A 26120-nucleotide genomic window follows, 5' to 3' on the forward strand; every position below is an offset into this window, starting at 1 on the left:
TTAAAATTGGCAAGCAGAGAGAACTTGAGCATTCCTTCCCGCTGCACAGTGGGATTTCTTTACCTACATGTTCAATACTTACCTGTTGAACTAAACGATGCTCTCACGACCCTTTCCAGCTTTAAAAACTAAGTTATAGGACCTTCCATATGAGAGTTCAGTCGAACTTAGTCCTTCAATTAGAGTGGTTCAAGAGACAAACTTGTGGGTGAACTTTCAGGTTGTGTTGGGGCTAGAGTGGTAATGTGGGAGTGAAAAGGATTGTTAGGAAAGGAAGACTGAGTTAAGCTTACTTATCTGGATTCAAGCCTAGCAAAATCGTGGCTTCCTACCCTATATCAGGCACCATTAAACCCTGATTCTTACTTCTTCCCTGAACTAGAAAGTTATTATTGGCTAATAGTAATAGTCATGTAGAGCAAATATATCATACAGGTCTCTATTAAATTTGTCTTTATGATCATTAAATTTTAGTGATATCAGCACTCAATATTTTAATCAGGTTGATGTCAGTCTAGTCTGTTTAAGCATTTAAGCAACAAAAGACATCATACTACATAATGGTAAAATATATATTTTTATTTCATCTAGCAAAAGATTTGTGAAAGTTGCTGTCTTAAAAATACTTCCATCTATTTTAACCATGTAAATAGTTACATGTCACTATACTTATTGCTCAATTAACAAAGGAAGAAAACTTTCAAGTCAGTCATCATAATTAAAAAAATTTTCAATGCTTGTGAAAGATACCAGAACAAATATCCCAGAGACTTATTTGCCGTATAATCAAGAAGGCTAAACTACTATCCATTCCATCATGCCATATCCTAATCTTTAGAGACTATGAGAGAACTGTCTTTGACTCTCTTCAAGTCTTGTTTAGTTAAAAGTGTCTGTAGAAATATCACAGTGGTTGTCTTGAAAAAACAAGTGCACATAACTTGGGACCCAGACACAGATTAACTTCTAATTCATTCATTTGGTTTAAGCAAAGATTTTCAGTCAAACCCAACTCTCTCAATCCTTTCAGTGTGTGGAAAGTCTTGAACTTAAAAAAAAAAAAAAAATCTTCCAAGAGAAGGGAAATGGGCACCTTTTATGAAAAGGATTTGCACACTCCTCGAGCCCAATGAGGAATTAGATAATATACCTGCAGCTTTCCCACATAATGCAAGACTTATAACCCTGAACCCAAGAAGCTAAGAAGAAAAAAATAGGTTGAAAAAACTCATTGAAAATATCCTAGCAAAGATGGCGATAACATCAATACCATCACACCTAGTAGTGAGTCTGTATTTAATATACTTGGTTAGATCTCCATTCTGTCAATTTGGTATCTATTGGGCTTCTTTTTCTGGTCTTGTGTGATCTCAATTATAGGAAAAACAGTAGAGATCCTGTCGAACAGCTAAGAGCAATCCTGGTACTCCACGGAGGCCCCCAAGATGGGAAGAGAAAACCACACTGGGGATGTCTTCCTTGGAACATGGGTATGGGGAAGGGATGGTTCTGAGCAGATGCGTATCACAAAGACTCCATATCCTTGTATAGCAGTCCTGTCCCACTTAAAAAGAAAAAAAACAGCATTGGTTAATGATGAGATGCTGAGCAAGTATACTTACTTTACGATTTTTTAGAACTAGCATGTACATGTGAAAAAGTGTAAGTAACCTCGGTAAATAATACAAAAACATTATAATGATTTCTAAACAATATCCTAACATAAGTATATTGTGAGGTAATCAGAGTGATAACATACATGTCTCTGGGACATCCTGCAGTTCAGGAAACTTTGAGAAGTTTGGGAAGCTAATAAAGACCATTAGCCTTTTCTGAGTTGCTTAGACCTGCTATCTTTCTTCTGAACCAAGAGCTTTAGTAATCTCAGGTGAGAGAAGGTAGAGAATCAGCATATGAGTGGAAAGGAGTTTACATCAGTAACTCCCTGGTCTTTCCTCCTTTGTCCTCTTTACAATTCTTCAAGATTTGAATAGTAGAGGCAGCTAGATAGCAACTTAGATAGAGCACCAGCCCTGAAGTCAGGGGCACCTGAGTTCAAATCTGACCTCAGACATTTAACACTTGCTGGCTGTGTGACCGTAGGCAAGTCACTTGACCCCAAATGCCTCAGGGGGAAAAAAGATTTGAAGACTAGATCGGTTTCATTTCTTGAACTTAAGAAAATGAACAAACAAAATGGAAAATTTTGAATATGTAATTAAGAGATAAACATGCAGCAGTGGAAAACAAACTAGTTAATTCTCCCTGAAGCCTTGTCCCACACAAAGGTTTAATTTGTTTGTCTCCAGGACTCTCAGTTCTTGAGGCATGTGTTATATATTAGGCAAGTATAGAAAAACAGGACATGTTAAAATCACTATTTGGAAGTGTTCGGAGGAAATACATTTGAAAGATAAACATGGTACTAGTTTACTGTATCACAATAGTTACAGCCCCAAATTTTTTTTTGTATACATGGACACATGAAAATCATATTAAAAAGAGAATACAGAATACAATAAATTATTAAACTTTTCAAAATATCTTTTGGTAGCCATGTATACAAGGAGTAAGTAGTATTTGGGTGGGATGAGGAAGGTAGTGAATCCCACAGTAAAGTATCTGATATGGATGATATTCTTGAATTAAGCAGATATCAAATCCAAGTCTGCCATCTTTAGTCTTGTTTTTACCCATTCCATGCTGCTATCTATTTTGCACAATTATGTTTGCCCCAAATCTTCACTAACTTTCAATTCTTTTCTTCATTACTAAAAATGTAATAATGCCCATCACTACTTTTCCTCCAGTTTGTTTTGGTCAAGTTTATGTACCCCAACCAATGAATGGCCCTTGGCTCATCAATGACATGTTGTGTACAACCAGTGGAGACTATATGAGAAATAATAACAATACAATGGAATCTCATGTCAAAAACTCCATTTAAACACTTTTAATTCTATTTAAGTCTATTTTTAATTGACTCCCTATACAGAAATGTGTCTTTCCCACATACCTGCTATCAGAAGTCCTTCTTCCTCGTGTATATGCAGCGGCAGGTAGGCATATTCATTATTATGACCTTCATAATGTTTCACACACTTATTTGCCCTCAGGTCCCATAGCTTGATCTATGAGTTAAGGTCATAAGAGGAAAGTTATAAGGAACTGCCCACCTTACCAGGAATATTAGTGAAACAAAGAACTAGAAGCTAGAATCAGACTATTGATTCTTGAGAGTAAACAAAAAGCCACATTCCTGCTGGGCAAGGCACAGTCAGTGTCAAAGTACTCAGGGCCTGCTAATTCCCATTCTCCCATCTCTAGGACCCTTCCCGCTCTTCTCCCATCATTCTCTTTTAAGCCCTAGGAAACATAGTCATGTTCATCTCTGCCTGGGGTGGAGGAGCAAAGATAGTTCCCAAAGCTCAGCTTACTGAATCTCTCTCACTTCCTAAGAAATCCACTAAATTGAGAGCTTTCTAATGGATCTCCTTCTTTTTCCTTCACAAGCAATCTGTACCAAGTCCAAAGATGGCAATAAGGTAGCTATCCACTGTACCTGGGGTCTGACTAGGTTCCATTCTGGTTCTTAAGTATAAAACTGTGTGACCCTGGGGAAGTCACTGAACTTTGGCTTCATATGCCTCAACAGTAAAATGGGGATAATATGTGCAATCCATTTCACAAGGTGGCAGTAAGAAAGTGCTTTGCAAAATATATGAATGCCAGCCATTATCAACTGTTGTCTTTGGAGCAGGGCATTTCTGGTAAAGCCCCTCTATGTCGGATCTCTCAAGATTTAAAAATCATCCAGCATAAATTTGAGAAAAGTCAGCTTGCTTCTGTACCTTCCCAGACATATCTGCTGCCATGAGGCACTGCTCATCTCGTAGAACCCGTACAGATGTCACAGCTGAATCATGGAATAAGCGGGCAGCTTTCCAGCCCTGGCCTTTACGACTTCGTTGACGCAGATCAATGGCAAAGACCTCTCCAGAGCGGCAGCCATTGAACAGTAGAGGGGTCTACGCAGAGAGGGAAGGTATGTCTATGTTGAGCCATCACACTGACAGCTAGTCAATGAACCCCCACCATCCAATCTTCATGCTTTGATATTCAGAAATTCAGGGTGAAAGGTAGGGGCTGTGTGTGCCCCTGCATATTTGTGCACACATGCACATACACACATACAGAATTTTTGCGTTGACCAATTAGGCTCCCAAAATGAGGGGCATTGGTTGAGACTAGAAGTCACTTCAAAGAAAGCCAGAAGTCTTTACATTCATGTAATATACTGGCAATCAAAGGAGGAAAAGAACAAATTTCCCAAACTAGATCTGGTCCCATATACTCTATTCCCTTCTTCCTCTCAAAGTAGCATAGATGAATCTCAGAAGTCTTTCCATTACACCATTTGTAGACAGAGGTCAAAAATAAGTCAAAACCATGAATAATGACTTCTAATCTTAAAAATGTATAAACTTAAGTGGTTTATGAATGTCATTTACTTACAAATTTTCTCAATTATTTGTGTTACTAGATAATCTATGTATCTAGCTTGGTCTAATTAAAAACAAGAATTCACTGAAAGCCACACTTAGCCAACTGATGTTATACCACCACTGAGGCAGATTAGATTACATTTGGACATCTTTTGCAAAATTGATCTACTAATGTTTGAATTATTTTAGAAGTCCCTATAAAATGGGGAGTAGTGGTAGAGGGCATGACCATGATCATCTTTCCTGGGTTTTAGCTGACAACCATCTGAATCTCTTTTTTAGACCTTATCTTTTCTTTAAATTATCAGTTCTCAATTCTCTCTTACCCTCCTTCACCCCATCCAATGAGAAAGAAAATCAAAAGCCACTATTACTACTACTACTACTACTACTAATAATAATAAAAAGTAAAAGAAAAAATATGCTTCAATCTACACTTGATTAGAATTTTTCAATCTCAACCAACCTGGGTGGCAAACTGTTGTGCCAGAACATCACTGTTGGTCCCAAATGTCTGCCGATGACCAGTGACTGCATTGGTTACAAGGACCCTTCTGGACAAGCCTAAAGAACACACACAAGTGATCCACCAAGTCCATGCAGGTGAAAGGTGAGGATGGGGAGAGATTCAGGCATCTACTAAATCACACCCTTCTTGTAGGTTATAAGGAACAGGTCAGAGCTCACCTGTACTGAAGCAACTATTAGCCTGGGGATTCAGGCACCATGCACAAGACCAGGCAGTAGAGATCTTAAAACTACAAAGCATGCCAGGCTGGTCTCCTGCTGAGTTTAGAAAGTTTAAAAAAAAAAAAAAAAAGGAAAAAGAAAATAATTTGTGAGTCTTTTTAGGTAGGTGGACATGAAACAACATGTTAGAATTCTTTATTTCCACTGTAGTGCCTATATTATATGTTGTCCTCTTTTCCACACATCCAGGACACTTTAGAGATTAGCAACTACTATCCATAAACTATGCTGTGCCATGTTTTCTTGTGACTAGAAATAGAACCTTTCTGCATCTAGGTCTCAGAAAAGCTGCAAATATAGTCATCTATGGGTGAAGTTCATGCCCATTTTTCTGAATGCACAGTCTTAAAAGGGAGTTGGAAGGCTTATCTACAGTTTCTTTAGCTATAATTGGAAAAACAAAACAAAAACAAGAGTTAACATTTATGGAGCACTTGGTAAATGCTAATAGCTAATTTCATTTATTCTCCAACAGCTCTGGGAAGTTAAGTGCTATTGTCTCCATTTTACAGATGAGGAAACTGAAGCAAATAGGTTAAGTGATATGCCCTGGGTCATACAGTTAGTAAGTGCCAGTTTAGAACTCAGGCCTTCCTGATTCTAGGCTTGATGTTCTATCCATTACTGGGCTACCTTGCTCCCCCTAACAGTTTACCCTGATGACTTTCTAGGAGGAGGCAGAAGTGACTTCAGACTTAAGTGCTTTCAGAAAGGCAGCCAATGCTTTCTTGTACAGGCTACTCAGATCACCTTTTCTACTAATAAGATTAGGAGGAGAGAATTTACTAAAAACTTTTAAATCCATTAGGCCTAGTTTTGGGATCAGTTTAGGTGAATCCCCACTTTAGTGGTAATTTATCTGGAAACAAACATCACATTATCAACTTTGCTCTCCAGATCACAAAAAGTCTGTATTTGATTCCCAACAATAAATTGAGCTTATTTAGGCCCAGGGTTTTGACAAACCTTTCCTAAATCCAAACTTGGGGTAGATCTAAAGGAAAAAGTAGAGATACTTTGTTGATGTCCACTTCTATGAAACAAAGATGTGTGAATAGGCCTACTTATCAAAGGATAAAAAAAGAGTCCAAACTTGAGTATTTCTTAAAGCATAAGAAAGGACTTCACAGATTAATTGGTTTAACCTTTTATTTTTACAGATGAGGAGGGGCAATTCAATTCCATAAATGTTTCCTGAGTGCTTGCTATAATGTAAGATAAGACAGAAATGAAGGCTGAGAGACATCAAAGGCACAGGACTACTGCACTGCACCCTGGGAATTAGACTCTAGATTTCCTGTGAGACAACATGATTCAGTGAAAAGCAATGATGCAGAGCCAAAGGACTTGGGTGTAAATCTTGGCTCCACTGCTCCATATCTTTGTGAGCTTGAGCAACTCCCTCAATCTTTGGGCCTCAATTTGTTCATCTGTAAAACAAGGAGGGCTGGACTAGAACCCTAATCCTATAATTCTCTATTTTGTCTATTTTTCTTCTAGCCCTACTAAACATGTGTACCCACTCAAATCAAATGAGCATTGTACCTGGCCTGGTGTTGCTGAACAAGGAGGCAGGAAGCAAACTGGCACAACCTGGAGTCTCTGCAATGCCCATGAGACAGAGTCTGAAGAATAACATTAAGGATAACAGGAAGAAGGAATCTCTTCTGGGAAAGAAGGGGGATGAATGTATTCTTGTAAACAGAACCATGAAACCTCTAGACTTACAAACTTTTCATAAGCCATCTATAACTGAGCGATCAAAAACATATTCTGTCCCTTTTCCTGCTTAATAGACAAAAACAAAGGTACACAGGTGGTGCAGTACTCAGAGTACCAGGCCTGGAGTCAGTAAGACCCATCATCCTGAGTTCAAATCTAGCCTCAGACACTTCTTAGCTATGTGATTTTGGGTACGTCACTGCCCCTTCTTTGCTTGTTTCCTCGTCTGTAAAATGAGCTGAAGAAAAATCTTTGCCAAGAAAACCCCAAATGGTGTTACCGAGTTAGATACAACTGAACTGACAAAAACAACTGTACCCACCACTCTTTTTAAAAATTAATTTTTTCTCCCGGAGTAAAGATCTGCATTCTCTTATATTCACCTATCCTTGATCTGATAGAGAAAGAAAAAAGAAAATGCAAAGACATGTGGTCTAGCAAAACACTTTCCACATTGGTCATGTCCAAAACAGAACTATGACTCAATATATCTCTACCATGAGGAAGGAAGTCTGTTATATCATGAATCTTCTGAAACTGTGGTTGTTCACTGTCAACCAACTTTATCTAAACCCACTAACCAAAAGATTTTTAAGATCCAAAGACAAAAGAAAATTGAATGTCTTATATAGGCTGGTAATTCTACCTTGATTTCTTTTGGGCTTTAGGAATATATATTTGAATAATTAAATCTGTGCTACCAAGTGGTGACAGACTGAGAAATTTTCACCTATTTAAATTATGTAACTGTTTCCCTTGGATGAAAGTTGATAATAGCCTGGTAACTCCCATATATCTATATATATTTGACCTCTATACAGTTATATGCTTTAAGATTAATATACAATATTATCAATTAAAAAAAAATTTAAGGCAAGATCTTTTAAAATGATGAATATGGACCAAGCAATAGCAATAACATCTGAATATGTTATATGCCACACTGTTTTAAATAATAAGTTTTATGAGGTCAAAACCTATTAGATACTTGTTTCAAGAGACCAAGACAAATCTTAATAAGCAACTAAATAAATTATAACTGGATAATGTAAATCATATATAAATCTTGTTCTTGTGTTTCGAGTGTAAGAAGTTGGAAGACAACTCTTACTTATTACTTGTATTATTTCATATAGCTTATATACTAAACCCTTAAGAACACATAACTTAAGAGCATGATTTTTATGATTCTACATGTTGTAGGCTTAATCTTACTCCATCTATGTCAGCATAGTAACTAAAATTACTCACAAGTAGAGCATGTAGTAGATCAGATTTTCAAATACAAAACCATCGGGCAAACATGGATGATATCTCAGAAATATCATGTCTGTACACAAAGGATGATGGTTTTAGCTGACATTCTGCAGCAAACGAAAGTGTACTACCAGTAGAGGATACTGGGAAACTAATCAATGGGCTAGGCAGTAGAAGATAGGAGAAAAACAGCATTTTGATCCTATTAAAGCCTAATACAAGTCATAGGCAATTTTTATTAAAAAGAAAGCATTTAAATAGCTGAGAGATTGGGTTCATTTTTTCCTTCTGCAAAGATCACCCTTTTTATATAAATAATTTTCATAAGAATAGGTAAACTGCACAATAGAGTAGCACAGCTGTATAAGGACGGGTCTTGCTTTAGAGAAAGCCTCTCTACATAAAGTATGAGTTTGCACAAAAAATACATTGAAGATTTTTTTGGGGGGGTTTAAGTAGGGGTATTATAATTAGATTTCTCTAAATTCTAATCGAAAGTAAATCTAAGCAGCAGTTGATTTATGCAACACTTCTGCTATATAAAGGGAGTAACAGATATAACTCATTATGTGACTCTTGACATATGAATCAGACCTTGTTCTTTAAAACAAAACCACAGAATATAATCTATAACATGTATTAGTCTTGTTAATAGAATATAATCTACAACATATGCTAGTTTCTGTTCTCAAAAAGCAACATTTAAAAAAAGATTCTAAGCACTTTATTACATCTTCTGCAAAGGTTCCCACTGCGGCCTCCATTTAGGAAAGGAAATACATAGAATGAGTTGCTTCAAAATAATGTTGCTCCCTAGTATAAACAAGATGGTATCACTTGGCTAATCATGCAAAAGTAATAGAAATGAAGTGTTCATTACAATGAATAGTCTCTTCCTACTACCAAAAGCCACAAGACTGTCAAGTATCACAAAAACAGAGAATGTGAGTTGAGCTTTTCAGTTGTTCATTTGTTTCAGTCATGTCAACTGTCCTTGCCTCCTTTTGGGTTTTCTTGGCAAAGATACTGGAGGGATTTGCCATTTCCTTTTCCAGCTCAGGAAATTGAAACAAACAGGGTGAAGTGACTTGCCCAGGGTCATAAAGCTTTTAAGAGTCAGGCCAGATTTGAATTCAATTCTTCCTATAGACAGGCCCAGCACTCTATCCACTTTAACATCTAGCTGTCCATGAATGGTATTTTAGCAGTTACCTCAGTCCTACCTGTACTGGAACAAGACTTGATTATCCTTCTCAACATCCACAAGTACTCATACAGACATCAAGTGAGGAGAAGAGAATGATCACCCAAGGAAATCCACTGGGGGGACAGTTCTGTTCTCCAAACCCTGAGAGAGGGTGGCTGCATTGAACCTTACTAAAATCTGGGGGCAGGGACAAAAGGAAATGGGATGAAACTATGTTAGATTCTAGGGAGCTGTGTGAAAGGAAGCAGAATGAGTGTGATAAGGCATCTCTCTGTGAAGAATAAATCCTCCTCACCACGATTAGCCCCCTTAATCATTTTCATTGTTAATTACCTGTTTCTTTTTGGCAGGCTTTGATGCCTGTATCAGCTTTCTTTTTAATTCTAAACAAATTCCTTCTTGGATATTTGTGCTCATTCTCTCAGGGCACAAAACGTTCCTGGGAAATGGTAACTCAAGTGAGCTTGCTTGCTCTTTTTTTTATACTCCATGAGAATTCTCTTGCTCTGGCCTTTATTTAGATGCACCCTTCTTGCCTAAGAGGTGGGATGTCTGTGTTCTTGAGAAAGGGCAACCTGCTACCCAAACTCCTTCACCTTGCTGAAGGATACAAAACATGGGAATCGGGATGAGTCAGAGAGGCCCAGCATACAGAATTTACCTGGTAAGGAAAAACATATCAAAAAGGAAAAATTAGCTATGACTACTGCTATCTAACTTATGGTAAGAGTATGTTTCCTACAGTCTCAGAAATAGGAATATGTTTTGGTTGTTTTTTTTCCTCTGAGCTAGTTAAATTCCATGTGCCTTAATAACAAGTTCTTTGATGACCAATCAGAGATTCAGAGGTCAGGTCAGAGAACAGACAGATTCATCAGTCAGAGATGAATTCTCAAGCTCTATGCAGTTTTTATGTTTGTTGAAATAGAAAAATACAGTAATCTCAATAGTTATTCATAAGGTCATTGATCCAATCTTTTGCTTTTTACATGTGAGCTCAGTGCTGGATTGATGGACATGAGGCTTAGAAAGTAAAATTATGTATCTCTTCTTCCCAGCAAATATTAGTAAAGCAGTTTATCTCCCTATGACACTTTTCCCTTAATACTTCAAAGAGGCAAAGGATCACAGTAGTTTTTAAGATATGTCTATATCTATATCTATATATATATATAATTCTTTAGTTTTGGATGGGGAAATAAACACTATCAGATGCCTAAAACATCTGGTTTTGCTGATGGTATTGCTGCCATCTTAGTTCCCTAGAATAACAAATGAAGAAAAAAGAGAAGAAATTCTCAGGACAGGTAAAATGGGGACAACATATTTCAATTCAAAATATTACTAATCTTTATTCTAGATGCTATGAAAAAAAGGGGGTGGGGGAAGGGAGAATATGTATGGAGGGAGTCCACAGTTATATTGATGGGATTAAGGGAGTTCTAAGTGTAAGGTTTCAAGCTCAGATTTCTATCTTAGAAAGAGACCATGAAAAGGGAAGGCTAACATAACAGTTCACTTCTTCCCCTACCCTTACGGTTCCACAATTCAGATACTTTTTTTTTCGCTGAGGCAACTTGCCCAGGGTCACGCAGCTAGGATAGATTAAGTGTGTGAGACCAAATTTGAACTCAGGTCCTCCTGACTTCAGGACAATTCAGTTATCTTTGAATAAAATTACTCTTTCTCTCTCCCTCCTCTCCTCACATCTCATCCCTTTGTAGTTCTTAAACCTAGTTTGGGAAAGACTGCCTTTCACTCATGTGAGAAAGCAATCATTTTCTTTCCCTAAGCCACCAGCTGCTGGGGCTGCTTCTCCAAATGCAATTACTCAGGATCTCAAAATCACCTGAAACAAAAAATTAGACAAATGAATCCTATACTTTCCCTTGTTCTTTCCCACCATCTTTACATCCCAACTTTTCTTTGGTCCCTTCAAGTGCCAGAAATCACTCATTTAAATCCCAACTGAGATATAGAACTACTAGAGGGAAGAAAGGAAGTAATACAGCCGGAAATGGGAGCATCAATGACCTACCTTGCGATTGGTAAAATATAGATTGTCATACATCTCCACAGTGAGAGCCTCGGTTCCTAAACCACTAAGGTTGATGATGCCATACTTGCAGCCTCCATGTTCCACATCATTAACTGTGAATATCCTCTCCCGGGCAGTGTCAGCCTACCAAAGCAAACCAAAGTCTACTTTGAAGAAGGAGTCAGGATAAGCTGTGAGGGTCATTACTGAGCAGTTCTTTCCTTTCTGGCCCACTGCCCTTTTATTTTTCCAGCAGAAATTCTATCAGCTAAGTTTAATATTGTTAGCTAACCCTAAGAGCAGAAATTTCTTGGCCTCTCTCCTCAACAACCCTACATGCTGTTATCTTTGGGGCGATGCTGACAAGTGCCTGATCTAGCAATTCAACAACTTAGAATGGAGAGTAAGGACATCAAACAAAGGGGACATATATTGGAGGCAAAGCTACCAGAGAAACGGAGGTCAATATCTGAATCAGAACTGGATTTACAGACACTCATGTAACTTAAACTTTAAAACTTTAGTTTCTGTAAATCATGTGCCTCAAGAAGAATTGCTGGTGGCCGGGATCTGATCTCAACTGAAAACTGGGATCTCTAGTGACAAATAGCCATATCTAAATCTCATTTGTCACTGAGTTTAAAGGAAGATAAATTCCACATAATTATTAGCATTTATAACAAAAAGTCACTAAAGAAGACTTCAACTTAGAACTTTGTTTTTTCTTTATTTTCTTTGAGGCAATTGTGTCTGAGGCCAGATTTGAACTCAGGTCCTCCTGACTGCAGGGCTGGTAATCAGTTCACTGCATCATCTAGCTGCCCCCAACTTAGAACTCTGCCAAACAGCAAAGATTATCTTTCCTCTATTACTCTTGACATAGTTTAATTAAAGAGTGTCAGAATGGAATATCTCATATTATTAGCTTAGATGATGCAGGGGCAAGACTGAGAATAATTCCAGTCTTTTCTCCTCCCCTTTCTTCCCCCACTCCCCAATAATGACATGACAATAACAGTTTTTTGAAAGCTTTAGTCTTGTCCTAATGCCAGCTTCCCCAGACGCATTACCTCCAATAAAGTTATAAAATCCTCCATTTTATTAAGTACCTGTGGAGGAACAGGCATTGATTCCATTAGGTTATTTTGTACTCAACTCCATCCCTCCTACTACAAGACTTCTCCTTAATCAAACAAGCCCCATCCTCTCTGGGGCTGTCTTTTTCTTCTTTTCATAGCTACCCTTTATCAAAAAGGAAGGAGAGGGATGACTTGGGTTTGGATAACTCTACTTCCCAAGTGTTTGTAGCTTGTCATAATCAAGAACAGTTCTTTTAAATAAGCACTTTTTACCCTCCTTTCAGTTCTTTCAGAAGTCTCTAGAGCTACCTAGAAACAAAAGGCTGCTACATTCTTTCTAGGAGTGGATGTATATTGTGGAGATGGGATAGTACAGGTAATGGTCTTTAAATCATAAGAGAAGGGTTCTTTCTACAAGACAAATGAAATGGGGGTATATTTAAAATTATGAACAACTTTGTATACACAGATCATGCAAGTTACGTTTCCTAAAATCTCTTGATTCCTGATGCACATAAGCTCCAAATTTGGCAACCTCTATTTTGGAACAGGCATATAATCCACAATCCATTTGAGGGACATAACATCTCAAAGGAAAGAGAATGAATTATGCTTGGCTGGTCTTTAGCCATGCAAAGACCCTAAGGCAAACTGATGGAGCAGAAGGGATAGTTGGATTTATGATCACAATACACTCTGCCCTGCCAGATATAGCACCCGCAGGTGCTTAAAATAATAACAGTAATAACAATAGTAACAACAATAATAAAAAAATAAAAATAAAAAGCCACTCACTTCTGTGGTAGTTTGAAGCCCAAGTTAAAAACCAACATATTATGTCTAGTTCATAAACCACCCCTGGAAATCCTTGCTACCCAGCCCTGTCTCCCCCCCCCCCAAAAAAAAAAAAAAAAAAAAAAACAAATAAACAAATAAAGGTTGACCTGTATAGTGTCCTGGCATAGGTAATCTTATCCTTAAACATCTCCAACTTACCACTATGAGCTTAAAGTGATCAGTTCCAACAACAGAGGAATCAGGGCTCTGAATTGTTACCTTCTTTCTCTGCATGCAGTTTACACGTAACTCATGGACTAGTCTGTAGAAGGTAAACAGGAAGGTTAACAATGTTATTTAAGCAGTAAAGAAAATTCAAGATGTGGGAAAAGACAAAAAGCATGGAAAAAAAAGGTCTATTATTTGTTCCTTTCTATACTGTTCTTCAAGAATAGCTTTAAGGTTATAGTATTTACACTCTTTCTGTTGTTTGCATTTTTGTTTTTCTTCTCAGGTTATTTTTACCTTCTCTCTAAATCCGACTTTTCTTGTGCAACATATATAAATATGTATACATATATTGTATTTAACATATACTTTAACATATTTAATATGTATATGACTACCTGCCATCTAGAGGAGGGGGTGGAAGGAAGAGGGGAAAAGCTGGAACAGAGATTTTTGCAAGGATCAATGTTGAAAAATTCCCATGCATATGCTTTGTTAATAAAAAGCTATAATAAAAAACAAAACAAAACAAAACTAATAGCTTTGAGAGTAAGATTTTAAATACCTCAGCTTAACTTTTCATTCAACAGATATTTAGGCAACTTCCTGTTATAAAGCACTGAACTTAGGCACTGGGGAGATAGAAAGTTTAACTTTCTAAAATTGGCAAAAAATAGCCAAACATATTAAAAGGGATTTGGATGTCCAAAAAAAAAAAAAAAAAAAAAAAAATCTTCAAGAGCTCTGACTCCTAACCCTAATATACTGCCTTTAATATACAATGAGCAAAACCTTGACTACTTTTTCCCCTTCAAATATAAACTCCTACTCTGTTCTCTGGCATTGGTGTCTTTGTCTAGAGATGTACATACCTGCCTTAGAACTAATTTAAACCACCAGAATTACCCTGTACTATATCTCTGAGCCTTTTATTGTTTGGATGATTGGGAGACTTGAATCATGAAGTCAGAGTAGGAAAAGCTCGTGTTCCTAAATGGTCTCTTCTCTTACCTCTTTAATTGGAACCTCATGGAAAGCTTACTGGTAGAGGAATAAAAACAAATACAACTGATTACAGCAGTGAGACAGTTGTAGGTCAGACAGTGTAATACGGAATCTGAGCAGGAAGGCCACTGCAGATTGGGGCAACTGCAGGAAGGCTGTGTAGCCTTTCCATTGTGAAATGAAAAAAAAATGGTTAAAGTGGGCTTTGATGGACAAATAGTTATTCAGTAAGTGAAGAGGTGGGGGAGGGGAAGCAGAAGGATCAAGGAGCATTTTGTAGCTGTGAGATACCTCAGAAGCTAACATCTAGCATGGTGAAGCAACTTGATGAAGGTCACAGAGGTGAGGGGAAAAAAGCAAGCATTTAGTAAGCTCCTACTCTGTGTCTAACAAACATTGCCAGGTCTGGGTGATAGAAAGGCAAAATGAAGTCAGGCAGCTGGAGCAGTCAGTCTAATTGGAGATCACATATACATTTATACAAATAGATACAATGTCCTGTGGACAAGCTTCTGTAGGAAACTGTGCTTCAGCTGAACAGGGACAGAAATTAATAATTTGGGGGGAGGAAAGAAATGAGTGCAAAAAAGAACAGAGAAGAACAGCCAGTTTGGCAGCATGAGGTAATGTGTAAGACAGTATGGAAAGTAGACTGGGACAAGGGAGAAGGAGAGAAGGCTTTAAAATGACAAAGAAGCAAAAGTGAGTCACTGGAATTTAATGAGTAGGGAAATGACAAGGTCAGGCCTTCAATTTAGGAAGACACTGGCAGCCCCATGGAGAATGGAATGAAAGAGAGGCTTGAGGCAGGGAGACCAATCAGAAGGCTACTGGAGGACCTGAACTAGGACTGTTTATATGTGAGTCAAGTAGAAAGGAGATTTGGCATCTATTGGACGTGGGAGTGGAGGAGACAAAAGGTGTATTTGAGGAGCTGCAGATGACACTGAGGTGGAGAGCCAGGGAGTAGGAACACAAAGTCTGGAAGAAAGATGGGTTCTATTTTAGACCTGGTGAGTTTGAGATGCCTTAAGAATATTCAGTTTGAAATGTCCTCTACTTAACTGGTAAAGTTGGGAACTCAGGAGACCATCTGCATAGATATTATAACTGAACCCATAGTTATGATGAAGTCACCAAGCGAGAATGAGAAGAGAAGAGAGCCCAGGGTAAAGTCTTGTGGCAGAGGCTAGACTAGTTTCTTTTAACTCTCAATTGAGTCTTCTTTCTGCCATACCACAGCTATTTTTCACTTGTTCACTGGTTCCAGGATTACAAGTTGTTTTTTTTTGAATGAGGAAGAGCAGATCTCTTAAGTTTGGGCTTGAGAATTTTTTTCTTATATTACCACCCAAAGTTATAAAGTACTTAGTATACAAAATTTTATTTACACAAAATTCCAGGTGGTATAACTGGCAAAGGCATTTAAAACAGCCTACTTTGGTTAAAGAAAATATCTCTCACTTCTTCAATAAGAAATGGATTATCTCATAGCACACTACCCTTCCAATTTCTATCTAGAACTATGTTATTAGGGAAAATGTGAATTTGAACATACATCCTCACCCCAGGTATTGGATTATAAACTTTTTGAGAGTAGGATCTATATGATTAGGGCATATCTTTGTCTCTCCAGTGCCTTGGAGTACTTTGCATAAAATGCTATTTAGTAAGGAAAGGGTGTCCTCAAAGTTTTTAAGTTTAAAGAGCTCAAAGCTGCATTAAAATTTCTGAGACACCTGATATTTGTTTAATTGGATCAGAAGTGGAGAGATTTACACACTCATAAATTATCTCAAACAGATGTTCTTTCTTACTCTCAAATGCACAAAAGCTAAAATGGTGCTGAGAATAATCCCCATTCTAGAGCATTGTTTTTAGTATGTCACTTCTAGAAAGGTAAACTTTTTAATAGTGCAAACTGGTAATGAAGTTCTAGAACCTGCTAATTTTATCAGTACATAAATTATTTAACAGTAACACATAGATTGGCTTTCCAAAATAAAAATTTCTCCTTTCATTCATGTTTAATTTCTCGGCACTCTCTCCTCCTTTCATTCTCATGCATGAATACTCTACTCTTCAGAAAAGAAATAACTTCCTTGGAACTGATGTATGCAACTAAATATAAAGATACTGTGAAGGATACTCACAATGTTATTATTTGGAAAGGTTTGTTTTAAAGAAATGATATTGAAAGAATCAGAGTTGGAAAGAACTCCAGAGATCATGTGATCTAAACTTTGTGCCATTACAGGAAACAGAAGAAACATTTCAGAGTTATCTTACCGGCAATAACTGGTAGAACAGAGCATACCCAATTGTCTCTTGTTCAACAAGGGTAATGGATTCAGTCCAATTCTTGTTGCTTTCTAAGGAAAAAGAGGGAATTTGATGAAATTTTATTTAGCATAGAGGTGAAGGGAGACTATTTCTGTCCTTATTAAGAAATTCATTTCTCAACATGAGAAAGCTCATTACAATAAATTCTTAGGTTATCAGGATTCAGGCTTTAAAGAATATTCAATACCACCTCCTCATTGTATGCACGAGAAAGTATGACCTGGAAAAGGTCAAAACCCTTGCCTAAGAGTCATATAGGGGCAGGGCTAAGAGAGGAGTTCTCCCATAACACTGAACTTGGTAGGTCAAATAACAGGATTATAATTTAAACTTTACAAAAACACAACTGGGGAATTTTCTGTCTTTCCCCTCTAAAACAATTTCAAGAAGATAAGCCCTGCAGGCATCTCCCAGAGTAGTGACAGTAGTCTGTCCTGAAAGAATATTGTTATGTGAAAAGGCATTCAGGTAAGTCATTTTTCAGCAACTGGAATGTATATATCATGTATGCATGTATATGTATCATGGGAAAACATCAAGAGAATAAAATATTGCATTTTGTACTGCTGGCTAATGCCCACCTTTTTTTGCATATCTTCTTTCTCTAAAAGTTTCAATCTTCTGCTCTCTCTCTCCTTGTGCTGGATCATCTCTCTTGTGAGGGGATTGCAGTTGTTATGTCCAGGAAGCAGTCGAAAATAACGGTTCTTTTCAGGATCAAAGTAAAATCCTGGCAGTTCTTTAACCATATGAAATAAAATTAAAATTAAATTTTAAACAAAAGTAACTAATTGACCTAGCAAAGAGTTAATAATGATTAGACTCCCCCTTCCCTCCTTGCTTAAGTCCATCTTTTGTAGCTTGGAAAAAGATAGTTGCATACTGATCACTAGATTGAAAGTCTATAAAGCATTAAATACTGGGGAAAAAAAAAACCCAAGATGAAGTTCAAAGGAGATACAAATGGCAATTTTAATACTACATCATTAAGTTTAATATATGCTTATAAAAACAAAGCAGATAAAGATCATGGGTACACACACACACACACACACAATTTCAGTATGAAAAAAGAAAAATAATTTAAAAGAAAAAAATTGATTAAATCTACCCAGGTCTTTCTTGTTTTGATGTCAAGCAAAGCTACAAACCTGGCCCAAATAATTCTAAGTGAAAAAGTTAAGTGTACCTTGAACAAACTTCTTGCTTTGGTGCCAAGCAAAGCTGCAAACCTTTCCCAAATAATTCTAACTGAAAAAGTTAAATGTAGCTTGAACAGAAAAAAGTTGACCAGGTGGGATTTCTGTTTGAATTTTTTTTTTGCAGGAAGAAAGGGATTCAATGGAGAAGTCATAATTGGCACTCAGCAACTGCCTTTTTTTTTTAAATTTTGAAAACGATCTCTTTTTTTATTATAGCTTTTTATTTACAAGAAAAATGCATGGGTAATTTTTCAGCATTGACAATTGCAAAACCTTTTATTCCAATTTTTCCCCTCCTTCTCCCTCCCCCCTCCCCCAGATGGCAAGTTGATCAATACATGTTAAATATGTTAAAGTATATGTTAAATACAATATATGTACATACAGTTATTTTACTCAGCCTTACCTGGCACTGAAGAGCTTGAGTTTGAACTAGAAGCTGACGAAAAGGCTCTATTACTACTGTCAGAACTTTGAGGACTACTTGAACTCTCTGCTCCACATCTGTAAACATAAGCAACTATGGCTAAGGTGGAAGGTCTTGCTTAACCAGTGCCCCAATATCTCCATCTAAGATATAAATACATTGTGTGTGTGAATTAATATTCACACTTACATGTATGGTTATTTTTACTTATTTTCTCATGGAAAACTGAAGTTGCAGGCTTTTCTCCCTACACACACTTCAAATTATTTAGGCAATGTTTCTGTTCACTTTTTTTTTTCTTTTTAAAAGATATGTTTTCAGAGCAATTCTTATTTTTATCTCTAAGGATCAATGCATTTTGTGAAGTCATTTGAAATTTTCCAGTTCCAAAATACTCTAAAATATCATAGAAACCCACACCACTAAGAATATCATAGCAGTTTTCATTTATCACAAAAGCAGCAATCCCATACTAGGCAAATCCTAGTCTGTCTTCTTTGGTCTAGGTTTACCAAGCCTTTCTTTTATAGACAGGGAAATTGAGGCTCAGGAATGAAAACATTTTTGGGCCAGAGCCAGGATGAAAATGTATTGTTTTCTATGTTGCAAACTACTTTTAATCCAAAGAGCCTTAAAGCAAGAAAGGAGCATGGCACAGGGAAAAGTATAATGAAATGAGCACTAGACTGTAGGTCCTAGTTCTAGGAAGTCAATTTATCTCCTTTCCTAAGGCCCAGCTTCTTCATTTCTAAAATAAAGCAGTAGGGCAAGATGATCGTTCAAATTTCTTGCAGATGAGTTCATGAGAAGATGATAAACCAAAAGGCTTTACTTAAGAATCATGGTTAAAATCAGGTATATTAAAAAATTGCCCTACCCTTGGAACCAATGAAGCCAAGGAAATGAAGATTTTTTTTCTTTATATACTGGCAATCTGTACAAACTACAGGAAAAATATATAGTTCTTAATTTTTCCAACTTGTTCTGTGATGAGCAGAAAATACTAGGTTAATATTCTCTTTTGCAGACTCTAACCCTTGACTCTTGCAGCGCAAAAAAGATGCCTGCTGGTCCATTAGGCTTTCTTAAGGCAATTCATTTATGACCATATTCTTACGTAAATTTCATGTAGCCAAGTGAAAATATTGTGTGGGAAGATCATTCTCCCAAGGACACCCAGGTCATTACATTATGTTAAATACTGATTAATTTTTTTACCCGGATGTTACTCATTGATATGCTTTTAAAATTTCATCTTGGGATGATTTGGGAAGGTTCTATTGCATCATTACACTAACAGCCAATGCATAAATGCTTTGGTGGGGTTGATACTTAATATTCATTATTACTTTCTCTATTGTTAAATATCGTTTCAGCAAGAAAAGAAAAACTGGTGGGTGGAAAGGTGATTGTTTTCTTTGATATGATTGTTTTCTTTGGGAATCTTTCCAGAGAAGGTGTTGAAAAGTCTGCCTTCATTGCTTCACAGCTAACATACCAACATGTTTACTGACATATAGGACTCAGGACCATCTTTGTATTTGAGCAAAGTGGTGACTTCAAGCAGTTACAAGCCCTTCCATTTTATGGTATAGTGGTCAATCTTTCTGATGCGGTTAGTTGCAGTGCAGAGAGTTGGGATGTATGTCCCCTTCTGGTTGTCGCAGGTTCAACGTGAAAGAATTCACGAACCCGAAAAGTTTGACTGGCAAAAGGGAAGTTTGACTGGCACTGAGAAGTCCATCCTGGCAGAGATAAAGGTCCTAGCAGAGAATTCCTGGCAGAGAAATAAACAGAGGTGTTAACACTGAGAAGAGGGTGTCTCTTCACAGCAGGCAGGGGTCCTGACAGGCAGCTGTGCTACTTCAGACCTCTGCAAAGAAATGAGTTTTAAAATTGCCCTTTAATAAGAAATCTGAGACAAATTTCAACTGAATGAAATTACTGCCTGCAGGCCTAGATTTCTAGTAGAATGAGACCACTTAAGTTCAAGCTAAGTAGGAGTGGTCCCGGACTAATTTTCAGCTCAATAGAGTGCAACTAGTCAATACAGAGTATAGCTAGTCCCACCAAGATAACAGAATGAAAACACTTTATCTTGATTCCCTGAAGTGGTCCTCTCAGTTTCTCAAAAGTTCACCCATGGCTTCTCCCCCAAAGTCAGAGGACAGTTTCAGGTCCTCCCCATTATTTCTTTATGACAGAGCACTGCAGAATGAGCAGAAATAGAGAAGGTAAATGTATTTAGATATGGTGATGCCATTTTACTTTTATATTCCATAGGTATTCATTTTTCCCTAAGCTAATTATGCCTGAAGGGCAAAGATTTTGTAGTCTTCCCCAGATCTTTGTTGAATAGATGAAATTAGGTTCCCTGGAGGATTGTACCTCTGGCTGTAAAATAACAAATACTTCTAATTAGAAAAAAGTTTTCTGAAAGCAGCTTGATGTCACCTTTATTTCGTGTAAACAATAGCTAAACCCTAAAAAATAATATTCCAATCAAAAATGAGGAGCCCAGCACACCCTTAAACATAGGTAATAAAAAGAGACCTAGAACAAAGGCTGGCTCTTATCATTACACCTGCCTTTCGTTAGAACTACGCCTTCTGTTCCATCGACAGGCGCTGCTCTGCCGGTAACTGTTTCTCCCGTATTTCTCCCTGCTGTATGAACCTCTCTTCTTCATTTCTGCTGGAAGAAAGAAACACACTTTGAGTATTTGGCATCATGTATATGTTCAAACTGTCATCTTCCTCCACCCCCATAATTGTTGGATCCCTGATCTCTAACTTACTCCAATATTTCATCAAGAACTGGAAACCTTGTTATAAGAAAAATGATTAACTGTTAATTATCCATAAGGGTATAAGCATAACATGAACAACTGAAATCATACTCTCAAACCTTTTCTTCACCCATTGCCTGGTTAAAGGAACTGATTAGTGTAATTACAAAAGGGAGGCAGAACAGTGGGAATAATTATAAAAGGTCAATATAACATACAAATCAACCAGTCCCTGTGAATTAACATATGTAAGGCACTTCTTAAAGCACTATATAAACACAAACTATTATTATTATTTTAAAAGTAGATTGTTTTTCATGTAAGAACTGGCATTTAAGTGCTTGTCTAATATTTCAATGGGTTTGTGATCTTACTGCTGTGAATATTCTCTTTAATGATGCACATCAAAATCCACCTGGGTCAGCTTATTTCATATAATTCTTATCTACGTTCTCCATAAATTCACTGGGGCCTTCTTCACATTCTTTTTACAACAGATCATGAATTTAATACTGGAAAGGACATTAGAGATAAGGAAACTGAGGCTTAGAAAGTTTAAGTGATTTGCCTAAAATTAAACAAATACTAAATGGCAGCATTCGAGAATAATAGTCTATTATTCCTAAGTCTGCTGTGTTAAGACATTTTAGTTATGCTAATTCTTTGTGACTTCCTTTGAGGTTTTCCTGGCAAAGATACTGGAGTGGTTTGCCATTTCCTTCTCCAGCTCATTTTACAGATGAGGAAACTTAAGTAAGAGGGGTAAGTGACTTGGCCAGAGTCTTACAGCTAGTGAATGCTTGAGGCCAGATTTGAACTCAAGAAGATAAGTCTTCCTGACTCCAGACCTGGTGCTCTTCCCACTGCATCTTCTAGCTGCCTGTTCTATTATATTTGTGCAACTTTAATTTTATTTAGTCTTAACAAAAAAATCTTTTTGGAAATGACAAGTTTTCTTTCCCATTGTCCCTGCCAAAGAACAAGCTATGTAATGCCGGAGAAACTGAGCAAGATAGAGATTAGAGAACAATTTAATAATTTATTTAAAAGGGAGAGATTTTCTGGTACCAAATGGATCCATGGTTTGGTCCCAGGGCTGAATGAGACTATAATCTCAAAGAATCCAACAGTGAATGTCAGATACAAGATTCTTTTATAGGGTTACAAGAACAATGACATAATGGGGGAGGTGCCTGGATGGGGATGAACTAATGGGGGGAGGCACCTAGGATGACATAATAAGTGGTACTGGAGAGGCTCCTGATATTCTAATGAAGTCTAAAATGGATAAAGACCTTTATCCCATCAAACATTAAGAGGGAATGATTATAGTCTAAAATATAAGATATAAGACCTTTATCCTAATATTAAGAGGGAATAGTTATAACCTAAGGCAGAGTAACTGAATAGGACAATTAGGGAAACTGGGTCAGGACATTAAAAGGGAACTGTGGCACAACAGATATACATATCTGATATGGTATAGCATCTAGGGAAATATAGCAGTGGTTTTGGGGGTTCCCTAAGCTTGGGGGGGGGCCTTCTGGTTAATAATAAATCAGTAGTCTTAAATCTTTTGGCTTTGGAAACTCCTATGCCCAATCTATCTGATTGTGATCACTTCATAGATAGCTTCTGGCCTCAGGAAACTCCCATGCCCAATCTTCCTGATTCCAGAGACCAGTCCTCAATTCATTCCTGACTGGTAATCTTGTAATAAATAATATGGTCAACGGAGAACCACTCCTTTCAGAGACCACTCCTTCCTACCTATGAGCTATAGAAGTAGCATATCTGTGATTGAAAGCTGGATAAATGTATCTCCTTGATTCTGTTTTTCTGCTGGATTCCCTTAGAATTCCAGGCTGCTTTGTAATGGCGTTACTATTGCAATAAAGCTTTGCCCCTTGGCTAGGGAGATGAGTTCAAGCCTGCAAATTCTTTTGGGATACCTTGGAACACCAGTCTGGGACCCCAAACTTTTGGGCCCCCCATTTCCTAATCTCAACATATCCATTAATTAGCTGTAGCAGTGCAGAAGAAACTATCTATGTAACTTACTTTATAATCTTATATAAAAAAAGAATAAACATTTATACTCTGCCTTCTACTAGGCAGGTATTATGCTAAACTCTTTTTTTGAAGTTGCACATGGGTAACTGATTTATAAAAAAATTAACATTAGACTTTTATAGAGACAGCTTTCCTGTTGCTCAATGATTCCATTTACACATAATTCCAGCAAATTTTATTTATATTGTATGAATTGAGATACTGCTATAAAGTTCTAGTTTACTATGTAAGGGACTTCTACCATATCACCACTTTGTTCAGAAGAATGCAGCAAGGTAAAGTAGCAATGGAATAGTGGAGAGTGCTGGTCTCTTATCTCCTGGGAGGAACCTCTCCTCTCCTGTGCTTTCCCTCTCCTGTCCTGTGCTTCTATATAGGCTATACTTCGGGTCCAGGAAACACTTTCCTCACCTTTGACTCTTTCCTCCAATGCTCAGCTCGCCACATTTAACAACTTCCTGACTGGTTGATTTCATTTATGGCTTTGTAACTCCCTTTGTAACAATAGGTACTTAATGTTTACTAATTATTTTGATTCTAAACCAGGAAGACCTGAGTTTGAATTCCACTTGGAGAATCTTATTAGTTGTGTTATCCTGGCCAAGACACTTAAATCTGAAGCTCAATTTCTTCATCTGTAAAATGAATTGAAACCTCAGAGTTGTTCCTGAGGTTCAAATGATGCAGCCTACAGGAAATGTTATATAAATGTGAATTGTTATTTTTAGAGGAAGCAAGAAGTCAATTAATACATTGCTGAACTTGGCCAAGATGTGTTTAAATACAGCCTCCAACACTTGCTAGTTGTGTGTGGTCTCAGGAGGTTTGATTTTAAGGACTCTCTCAAATGCAGTTAATTATACTTATGTGCATTAACCACATTTCGGTTCTTAGAAGTTACAGTTTGTCATATGCCCTTTGCCTAAAGATGCAGGAAGGATGAAAACCTTAGAATTTTGAAAGGCTTTGGTATTCTAAATGATTTATAACACAGAACTCTACAATGCACTATCCCTACATTCTCTCCTTTGATAGACATTTGCATTGGATTCTTAGGCAAATCATTTATTCCTATTTGCCTCAATTTCCTCATCTGTAAAATATCCAGGAGGAAATGGCAAATCACTCAAATTCATTTATATGACGACCCTGAGAAAATACAAATGTATTCCAAAGCCGAAGATTTATGTAGGACCTTAACATTTACCAAAGCTCTTAAGAAGTAGCTATTACATAGTCGATCCCCCTTTTACACAAATACCAAAGGTAAAATAACTTGACCTTGAGTGTTAAGGGTGAAGTGTTTACAAATATTATTTTATTTGATCCTCACAACAGTCCAGGAGGGTAAGTCCAGTACACATCCCCGTTTTACTTTTGTTTATAATAGAGGAAACTAAAGGTGATGGCAGTTAAGTGATTTGACCAGGGTCATACAGCTAACATCTCGAGGCTGCATTTGAACTAGATCCATTTAACTGTCCCTAAAGAATACCCAGTTAAGTGATCCAAACAAGATTTTCTAAAGTCAAACACTTCCTATGTATCATGTCCTTTAATACTCTCACATGGTAAAAAACAAAACCAAAAACAACTCAAGAATTTAAAAAAAAAATCTGGTTTAGAATTATTTTTTGGCTCAAGCTGCAGAAGCAGCTTTTAAAACTTAGATATTTGCTGAATGAACTTGGAAAAGCAATTCATCCAATATTTATTAGGTGTCATTACACACAAGCTCCAGTGCTAGGCAAACATAAAAGAAATATCCATAAATCCGTCATTTGTCAGCCCAATGGCAAAGTCCCTTTGTCATCCAGCTGAAAAGGGGCTTCAAATACTATGGAAATAGTAAATAAGATTCGGGGGAGAAGGTGGGTCAGCAATGTGATCTCGGGGTGGCTGAAGCCTGGGGCCAAGAAGCGTCCCAATCGAGCTCGGCCAAAGCAGGTCCTGCAGACAAACTTCACCGGGGGTTGGTTTTGAACTTGAACTTGGCCCGGGTGTGTTTTTTTTTTTTTTTTTTTACTTTTCCCTGCAGTTAATTGAGCCGTCTGTTTCCCCTGGTTTGTGTGGGGTGGTTTTTCTGATTCTATTTCTTAAGTCTCCCAAATAATAAGCGTTAATGTGGAATTTTTCGACTCTGCCCGGTTGTCTCCACTTAGGTCCTCGGGCTGACAGTCCCGCTCTAGGTCCAGGCTGTTCCGGTTTTCGATAGCCGGGCGGGGCGGGGGTGGGGAGGGTGGAGGCTTGCTTGCTCTCCCGGAAGCAACTCGGCTTGGGAAACACAAGACAAAACAAAAAGTTTGGGTCCATGGCGCGGAGCGCCTCCCAAACTTTACCAACGCCTTACCCACGCTCGGGTGGGAGGGGGGAAGGGGAAGAGGGACCGCCGTCTTACCTGCTTCACCACTCCCGACGTGGGCTCCCCTTCCACGTGCTCGCTCCCGCCAGTCCCACGCGGGAATCTCTCCCACGTGCTCTACCCCCTCCTCCCCAAGACTGGACTTTATGTTCTTCCCTCCCCTTTCCCCAACGGACCCTCCCTTCCTTCTCCTTCAGTCCCAGGCCCTGTGAGGGGTGAAAGCAGCTGTTAGTCCCGAGAAAACGGGAGCAGGAGAGGGGAACTAGGATTACTGGCTCCAGGAAACCCACCTGGGTTTCAGACGCACCACTTCCCGCAAATCCCCAGAATCTAAGCTCGGGTGGGGAAGCTGACGGG

At 37.8% G+C, this 26120-nt stretch overlaps 1 protein-coding gene across 2 annotated transcripts; it reads right to left on the reverse strand.

Annotated features, from left to right (window-relative positions):
• Positions 1–558: 558 nt before the first annotated feature.
• Positions 559–26120, reverse strand: DCAF4 (DDB1 and CUL4 associated factor 4). Of its 2 annotated transcripts, XM_051977672.1 has the most exons (14): positions 25800–26120; positions 21129–21234; positions 18520–18617; positions 17493–17650; positions 16858–16940; positions 13555–13657; positions 11480–11623; positions 10053–10102; positions 6801–6880; positions 5193–5291; positions 4972–5069; positions 3852–4028; positions 3017–3131; positions 559–1564 (listed from the first exon to the last, which is right to left on the reverse strand). In XM_051977672.1, exons 2-14 carry the CDS (start codon positions 21227–21229, stop codon positions 1371–1373), a joined length of 1500 nt encoding a protein of 499 aa, XP_051833632.1. In that variant the 5' UTR covers positions 21230–21234; positions 25800–26120; the 3' UTR covers positions 559–1370. The 2 variants fall into 2 exon arrangements, with proteins under 2 accessions (XP_051833632.1, XP_051833631.1); XM_051977671.1 differs by lacking the exons at positions 18520–18617; positions 21129–21234; positions 25800–26120 and having other exon boundaries at positions 5193–5288; positions 17493–17644.

Source organism: Antechinus flavipes, chromosome 2 (genome assembly GCF_016432865.1).
Source record: "Antechinus flavipes isolate AdamAnt ecotype Samford, QLD, Australia chromosome 2, AdamAnt_v2, whole genome shotgun sequence".
In the NCBI taxonomy this organism is placed as follows: domain Eukaryota; kingdom Metazoa; phylum Chordata; class Mammalia; order Dasyuromorphia; family Dasyuridae; genus Antechinus; species Antechinus flavipes.